We start from the raw sequence: 8,950 nt of genomic DNA, 5'->3' as shown, positions 1-8,950 counted from the left end.
GCTGGAGTGCAGTGGTGCGATCTTCGCTCACTGCAACCTCTGCCTCCTGGTTTAAGTGATTCTTGTGCCTCAGCCTCCCGAGTAGTTGGGATTACAGGCAAGCACCACCACGTCTGGCTAATTTTTGTGTTTTTAGTAGAGACAGCGTTTTGCCATGTTGACCAGGCTGGTCCCGAACTTCTGGTCTCAAATGATCTGCCCACCTTGGCCTCTCAAAGTGCTGGGATTACAGACGTAAGCCACTATGCCTGGTCTTTGTCTTGATATAATTTCAAACTTACCATAATTATTCTTTTTAAGGACATTTACTTTGTTTATAATATTTGGCTACTACATACAATATAGAAAAGAAATACTTGGTACTAGAACATGCCTTTTCATGAAGACTACTTTCCTTGGGGCCCAAGAGGACAAGAGGCTGGGGCCTTAAATGCTTCCAGAGTAACTGTCTGGAGGAAGGAGTGAGTCTCAATGGTTTGTCTCAGGGGGATTCTGTTTCTGAGACCCTTGGGCCAACCACACAACCAGAGCCCTCACAGGGAGGGAGACTTGGGTGATGTTGCAACATCAATCTTAGCATTGGTGAGATCCTGTTTTCTGCGGAAGTCTGGCTTTGGCCTCCGGCCAGCTTTCTAGAGCTTCTGTCTTTGATGCTTCAGAAGGCCACACCACCAAGCTAAACCATACACTGAAAGATATTTTCAGGATATGCTTAGCATGCCGCTTCTTCTCTTCAGCCTCACCTCGCCACGTGCCACCTGGCTCTGGTTGCTGCTGTCTCTGAGCCTGCTGTTTCCTCTGTGCAGCACGTTCTTTCATAAATTTCCCTAGGTTCTGTGCAGCCTGGCCCTTCTCCTGCATCTTTGTCAGCTCAAATGCCTCTCCCTTAATGAGCATCCTCCTCCCTTGCACCAGTAACTCTCAGCAATGCTGAGATAAGAGGCTGCCTTATTTCTCTCAAAGCACTTCATCATTATTTGCCTTATTCATCCATAGTTGTATCCCTCCAAAATATCATGTCTGCCACACAGCATGTATTCAATCAATATTTGTTAGAAGATTTATATTAGTCAAGATTCTCTAGAGGGACAGAACGAATGGAATATATATGGAATATATATATATATATACATATGTATGTGTGTGTATATATGTATACACACATATATATATATATATCCTAAGCCCAGGCTACAGACTCTCAAGGTGAGAATTTCTGAGTCAGAGATAACGTTGTCCTCTTCCATCTTGGAATATAAACATATATATATATATATTCCATTATATATATTCCATTATATATATACATAATGAGCGGCTCTCTCTATATTTTATATATATATATATAATGAGTGGCTCTCTCTCTATTTTTTTAAATATATATATAGAGCAGCTCTGTGCCTCTTAGCTGTGGACATGTGGAATATATATACACATATTCCATTAGTTCTGTCCCTCTAGAGAATCCTATACACACACACACACACACACACACACATATATACACACACATATATATATATGTGGGAATTTATTAAATATTGGCTCACATGATCACAAGGTCCCACAATAGGCCATCTGCAGGCTGAGGAACAAGGAGAGCCAGTCCGAGTTCCAAAACTGAAGAACTTGAAGTCTGATGTTCAAGAGCAGGAAGCATCCAGCACAGGAGAAAGATGAAGGCTGGGAGGCTAGGTCAGTCTCTCTTTTCACATTTTCCGCCTGCTTATATTCTAGCTGCGATGGCAGCTGATTAGATTGCGCCCACCCAGATTAAGGGTGGGTCTTAATCTGGCCTTTCCCAGGCCACTGACTCAAATGTTAATCTCTTTTGGCAACCCCTCACAGACACACCCAGGATCAATACTTTGTATCCTTCAGCCTGATCAAGTTGACACTCAGTATTAACCATCACAAGACTGAATAATGAAAAATAAAAAAATGAAGGTCTATAGCTAGAAATTTAGAGATTGTCCCAGCATCCTCCTTCTCCCCCATTGCATATCCAATTAGTCACAAAATCTTGTCACTGAAAAATCTTTATGAGACTCTAGCCTGTTACCTGAAGCTCCTGAGACCAAGTGTTTCTCAGAATTCGGAATTTTTCCGATTTCTGAGAGGCAATACAGAGGATAAACTATGTACCATATGACTCCGTCAGTGGAGTATGGGCAGCACATTGCAGTCAAACATCTGCTGTGAAATATGTGCATGCTTGTGAAAAGCAGTTACATAGCTACAGCTAGCCTCCTCTCAGTTCAGGTCATGGTTTACTGACAGAAAGTTCCAGAAAACTTGCTGTTTTCAGAGCTTTTTAGATTTTAGAAATACTATGGATAAGAGATTGTAGGACAGAAACTTCTTTTTTTTTTAGTTTAGAGGATTGTTTCATTCTTTCCCAATATTTTATTATATTATGAAATGTTCAAAGGTATAGCAATGTCTAAATAATTTTACATGGATCACCCATACATCCATCACATGAATTCTGCGAATAACATTTGTTTATCATGCATATGCCATCAAGCCATCCCTCTAGCTACCCATCAGTTCATCTAGGTTTTCAGATGCATTTTTTTTTTTTTTTTTTTTTTGAGACGGAGTCTGGCTCTGTCGCCCAGGCTGCAGTGCAGTGGCCGGATCTCAGCTCACTGCAAGCTCCGCCTCCTGGGTTTTACGCCATTCTCCTGCCTCAGCCTCCAGAGTAGCTGGGACTACAGGTGCCCGCCACCTCCCCCGGCTAGTTTTTTGTATTTTTTAGTAGAGACGGGGTTTCATCGTGTTAGCCAGGATGGTCTCGATCTCCTGACCTCGTGATCTGCCTGTCTTGGCCTCCCAAAGTGCTGGGATTACAGGCTTGAGCCACCGTGCCCGGCCTCGGATGCATTTTAAAGTAAGGTGCAGAACCAGTACACTCCTCTGAACATTTTAGTACATGTACTGTCAACTAGAGTTCAATATTTGTTAATAGTTTCTTCTTTTCATATAAATTTTCCATACGGTAAAGTGCACAAATCTTAGGTGTATATTCACTAAACCCAAACCTGTCAAGATATAGACCATACCCATACCCCAGAAAATGCCTTTAAGCCCTTTTCCAGTCAACCGCCACCAATCCCTTAGCCCTCAGAAGCGCCCTCTAGTCTTATTCAGATTAGTTTTGCCCTGGGACAGTAACTTTGAAGTCTCCTCTTCAATTCCATTCTTATCACTTCCCTTCCCTGCCATGTTCAGTGCCCCCACCCCATGCCATCACACCCCTTCTGACTTTTGCTAGGCAGCTCCCTCTGCTTCTGCACTTTATTCCAGTTTAGATCAGCTGTCACTACCTTTAAGAAATGTCTTGACCACATCCCCCATGCCCACAGCTCACTCCTACTCAAAACCTGCACTTCTCTGCCTTGTAAATACCAGATTATTATATCGATTGTCCCCCTCCCATTTTCATATTCGACTGTGGGCATCTCGAGAGTAGAAACTGCATCTCCCAAGGCTTAGCATTGTCCCAAGTTTCAACCAATACTTCAGAGGTCAATGCATGAAGTTCACTATTGAGTCTGTGAGACCAATACATTAAAGGGTTAAAACACAAACTTTTTTTCTTTCTATTTTTCTTTTTTTTTTGAGTTGGAGTTTTGCTCGTCACCCAGGCTGGAGTGTAGTGGTGCAGTCTTCGCTCACTGCAACCTCCACCCCCCAGGTTCAAGCCATGTTCCTGCCTCAGCCTCCTGAGTAGCTGGGATTACAGGTGCCTGCCACCACTCCAGCCTAATTTTTGTATTTTTGGTAGAGACAGAATTTCGCCATGTTGGCCAGGATGGTCTCAAACTCCTGACCTCAAGTGATCTGCCTGCCTCAGCCTCCCAAAGTGCTGGGATTACAGGCGTGAACCATCACACCCAGCCAAACCTTTTTTCTTTTCATTACCATTTCAGGATTCTGTTTAAAACAGAGGTAAGAAATGAGGTTTATTTGAAGCCAGGCCCTCTACAAAATCTTTTGTTAGTTGAAATGTTTCTCAGAGGTACATAAAGCCTCTAAAGCTCTTATTACCTATTTACTAACCCTCCCTTTTAAATATGTTTACTGCTTTTACTACTAGATTTTGAAAATGGAAGACATATTTTTACTGTTCCCTATTTGCAAGATGGGAAAATGGAAACCAAGTTTCTGTTCTCTTCTTGTAAGGACACTAATCCCATCACAAGGTCCCACTCTCATGATTTCATCTAACCTCCCAAAGGTCCCATCTCCAAATACCATCACACTGCGGGTCAGGGTGCCAACATATGAATTTGAGAGGGACACAATTCAGTCTATGACATGGACTCTGTTCCTAGTGCAGAGTGGTGGAACGAAGAAGGCAGTTACTGCAAGCGTGAATACATCAGCACATGGCCTGGCTCATCACAGAGGGCAAAAGTAAGATTCAGTGAACTTTGTGCTCCACCGCCACAGTGTTACAGAAACACTCTCTTCTCTAGAAAAATGGAAGGATGAGGCAACGCTGCGCTACCATTCCTGCCTGGTATCATTGGCTGAGGCTGAGCAGTGGCTTCCCTCCTTGCACAGGAAAAGGGTTCTCCAGTTCTCCCAGGTCCCCACCACTCCCTGTCATCTTAGACTCTGTTAACTGCTCTTCTTTGATTTACCCACCACTTGGCCAGGGCAGAGACTTAGGTTTGTGACCTCTGGTTGGTGACTGTGGCTGACAACCTTTTTTGTGGTTCTAGACGCTAGATTATGATCTAGTGAGAGTTGTGGACCCTCTCTCTAGCAAGAGCATATCACAACACATTCACTGTGTGTTCAATTTAGAGGTTTGTGGCCTCTCCTATGCCCAGGCTACAGACTCTCCGGGTGGGAATTTCTGAGTTAGAGATAATGTTGTCCTCTTCCATCTTCAAATGTTGTCCTCTTGCATCTTCAAACAGTCTTTTCCCATGGTTGGCTCCTTTCAACACTGGAGTTTCAACTCAAACAGCAACTCCTAGACATCTTCCCTGACCCATAGCTGTCCATCCTCCCTCTCCCGCTCTTTTTTATCTCAACTTTTATTTTCCCTAGGAGACTTCTCGCTCTCTGAAATGGTCTGGTTCAGGCTTTATTGTTTGACTTAGCCCTCACCCCCTAGAATGTAATGTTAGCAGGCACTGTAGCCCAGCAGTACCCACCAGGCACTTGGTAAGAGCGTGCTGCAATACATGAATGATTGGAAGTGTGTCTGGAGTTGGTTTCTTCCAGTGGGTTCATAGTCTCGCTGACTTCAAGAATGGAGCCCTAGACCTTCGCCATGAGTGTTACAGCTCTTAAAGATAGCATGGACCCAAAGAGTGAGCAGCAGCAAGATTTACTGTGAATTGCAAAATGCTTCCATGGTGTGGAAGGGGACCCTAGAGGGTTGCCACTGTTGGTGGGAGTGGACAGGTTTTATTCCCTTATTTGTACCCGCCCATGTTCCATTTTTGTCCTATCAGAGTGCCCTTTTTTCAATCCTCCCTTCGATTGGCTACTTTTAGGATCCTGCTGATTGGTGCGTTTTACAGAGTGCTGATTGGTGCATTTTACAGAGCACTGATTGGTGCGTTTTACAATCCTCCTGCTAGCTACAGAAAAGTTCTCCAAGTCTCCACTCACCCAGGAAGTCCAATGGCTTCACTTCTCAGAAGGATCCCTCTATCTCGGGCTCTTGGAGGCTTCAGGCAGCAGAAGCTATGTGAGAGAGCAACCCTGCCTACGGTGACCTCCCCGTTCCTAGACCATCCACCCGGGGCACAGCACCTGGCGGTGCCCGTGAGCCTCCGGAGGGCGGAAGCTTCGGGGACGGAACGGGTGTGCACTGCGCGCCGGTTGCGGGGGGGGCAACTTAACGGGCCGGACCGCGGCGACTACCGAGGGAGGTGAGGGGTGGGCCGGGCTGGTGTCCGAGGCGGCTGCGGCGGCAGCAGCATGGCAGGGCGGCGAGTTAACGTGAACGTGGGCGTGCTGGGCCACATCGACAGCGGCAAGACGGCGCTGGCGCGGGCGCTAAGCACCACAGCCTCCACCGCCGCCTTTGACAAGCAGCCGCAGAGCCGCGAGCGCGGCATCACGCTAGACCTGGGCTTCTCGTGCTTCTCGGTGCCGCTGCCCGCGCGCCTGCGGTCGTCTTTGCCCGAGTTCCAGGCAGCGCCCGAGGCCGAGCCCGAGCCTGGCGAGCCACTGCTTCAGGTCACGCTGGTCGACTGCCCCGGGCACGCCTCCCTCATCCGGACCATCATCGGCGGTGAGCGGGGGCCGGGGCGGGAGCCGGGCTCAGGGACGCGGGCGGAGCGGCCGGGCTCCGTGTCCGAATTCGCTCGAGCCTATGCCGGAACGGGAAATCGCCCCACCTCATTGGTGGGGCCCCTGAGGCCCCAAGAGGCGGACGTGACTTGCTCAGGGCCCCGCAGCAAGCGAGCGGAGGCTTTGAGATTCGAATTCAAGGCCAGCTGACATGGAAGCTTTTCCCATCCAGCACTACCGAGCTGCAAGGTGCTTTCCTTAAAAAAGCAAACAAACAAACAAACAAACAAAAATCAAAAAATTCCTACCAAATGTGTTTATAATACATGGTCAAGTAAAGAAAACTCAAAATAAGAAAACTCAAAAGCTACAAAAAGGGTATGCATACAAAGGCTGTCTCCATTCACCTGTCCTTTGATCTCCTGATTACCGTTCCTAGAGCCAACCGCTGCTACCAGTTTTTGTATATCATTTCAGAAAGGCTCCATGTCAATACAAGCGTATCTCTGTATATGTATAAATCCCTCTTTCCGTCTTCCTGTTAGACACGATTTCACTCAAGACTGTGTCTGGAGAGTGCCCCATATCTGTATACATAAAGCTACATCATTCTTTTTAAAGCTCACATAGGATTCCATTGCACACTTGTACCAACATTTTCTTTTTTTTTTCTTTTTTTTTTTTTGAGACAGTCTCATTCTGTCTCCCAGCCTGGAGTGCGGTGGCACGATTTCGGCTGACTGCAACCTCCGCCTCCTGGGTTCAAGCGATTCTCCTGCCTCAGCCTCCTGAGTAGTTGGGATTACAGGTGCGCACCACCACGCCCAGCTAATTTTTTTGTATTTTTAGTAGAGACGGGTTTCACTATGTTGGTCAGGCTGGTCTGAAACTCCTGACTTCATGATCCGTCCACCTTGGCCTCCCAAAGTGCTGGGATTACGGGCGTGAGCCACCACGCCCGGCCTGTACCAACATTTTCTAAACAAATCTTTTAATGATGGACGTTTATGTTGTTTCCAGTATTTGCAAACCATGTTGCAGTGAATATTCTAGAACAGAAGTCTTTGGTATGTTCGTATATATGTAGGGTAATAGAACTAACTGGCTGGGGCAAGGGGCATGTGTGTTTTTGGTCGTGGTCAGTACTGCCAAAATGCCCTCCAAAGAGGTACCCTTAGTTTTTAATTATGCATGTAATACATGAATATATGCCACTTGTGAAGAAATAGAACATCACAAATAAGGCAAACATTCCCTTACCCATTCCTCTGTCCTAAATTCTACACCCCTTCCATCTCTGCAAAAGAAAAGACTACTATTTTTTTTTTTTTTTTTCTGAGATGGAGTCTCGCTCTGTTACCAGGCTGGAGTGCAGTGGTGCGATCTCCACTCACTGCAACCTCTGCTTCCCAGGTTCAAGCGATTCTCCTTCCTCAGCCTCCTGAGTAGCTGGGACTACAGGTGCGTGCCACCATGCCTGGCTAGTTTTTGTATTTTTAGTAGAGATGGGGTTTCAACATATTGGCCAGGATGGTCTTGATCTCGACCTCGTGATGCACCTGTCTTGGCCTCCCAAAGTGTTGGGATTACAGGCGTGAGCCACTGCGCCCAGCTGAAAAGATCATTATTAGACTTTTGTGGATTATTTTTCGAAGCCCATTTAACTCCACTTAAATATATGGATAGAGCTTTAAACATATTTTTAGAAAAAAAGATACAATAATATAAACACGTGGTATAAAAGGGTATATAGCTAAAGAAGTATACTTCTTACTGCTGACCCCAGTACCTGATTACCTTTCTGTTCCCATTTCCTTGTGTTTCCTTCCAGCAATATTCTGCTTAGTGGTAGATGGCCTCATTGGTCACTGGGCATTCTGGGTCCCAGCTATAATGATGAGCTTATTAAGTACAGTACTTCATCTTTGTTACCTCCCAACTATTTCATGTTACAGGCAGTCTGAGATCATTTCCCCATTTTACAGTAGAGGAAATAGAAGTTTGAAGAGGTAAAAGGACTTGCCCAGGGTCACACTATCTAAAGTCTTCTCCTCAATCTATGTTTTGGTCAGGTGAATATTAAGGGGCACACGATTCTCTACCCATTCCTCCCCGTTCCCTTATAACTGAATTCTGTTTGATCACATCAAAATACATTTTAGGACATGGACTCTAAGCCAGTCCAGACTAGAGGTGGAAGGCACAGGTTAAAAAATGAGACGGCAAGTTTTTAGTGTTTTCTAGTAAATAGGGTAGATGAGTAGTGAAGGACATACTTTTGGAGTCAGACAAAACTAGGCTTGAAGCCTAGCTTTCTTCCTTAGCTGTATGACCTTTGAACCTAATTCTGGACCTTGCTTCAACTGGAAGATAGTGGTAACCACACAACTATTTATTGGCTTGAGTTTTCTTGTGTATTTGCTACTTACCAGGCAAACCCTGCAAGGAGCCTGGTGGTTACCATTTAATAGTTGAGAAAATTGGAACTTAGGGAGGCAGCTGGTTAGTGAAACAGTCCAGGTCTGCCTGACTCCAAAGCTGGAGTACTTTGCATGCTTCCCCAGGTTACCCTATAGTTCCCCCATCCCCTTCCAACATACGTGCATACCTCATGTTATTGTGCTTCACTTGATTGTACTTTGCAGATAGTGGTTTTTTACAAATTGAAGGTTCAAGGCAACCCGTC

The 8,950-nt window shown here is 45.6% G+C and overlaps 1 protein-coding gene across 1 annotated transcript in view; it reads left to right on the top strand.

The window, feature by feature from the left end:
- Window positions 1–5,889: 5,889 nt before the first annotated feature.
- Window positions 5,890–8,950, top strand: part of EEFSEC (eukaryotic elongation factor, selenocysteine-tRNA-specific) — a 255,237-nt gene continuing 252,176 nt past the window's right edge. Inside the window, exon 1 of the mRNA XM_011950728.1 lies at window positions 5,890–6,265. Coding sequence (XP_011806118.1) covers window positions 5,950–6,265 — 316 coding nt within the window. The 5' untranslated portion in view covers window positions 5,890–5,949. The remainder of the gene's footprint in view (window positions 6,266–8,950) is intronic.

Source organism: Colobus angolensis, unplaced genomic scaffold, assembly GCF_000951035.1.
Source record: "Colobus angolensis palliatus isolate OR3802 unplaced genomic scaffold, Cang.pa_1.0 Scaffold31, whole genome shotgun sequence".
NCBI lineage: Eukaryota > Metazoa > Chordata > Mammalia > Primates > Cercopithecidae > Colobus > Colobus angolensis.
This window is presented reverse-complemented; position numbering and strand designations above follow the sequence as displayed.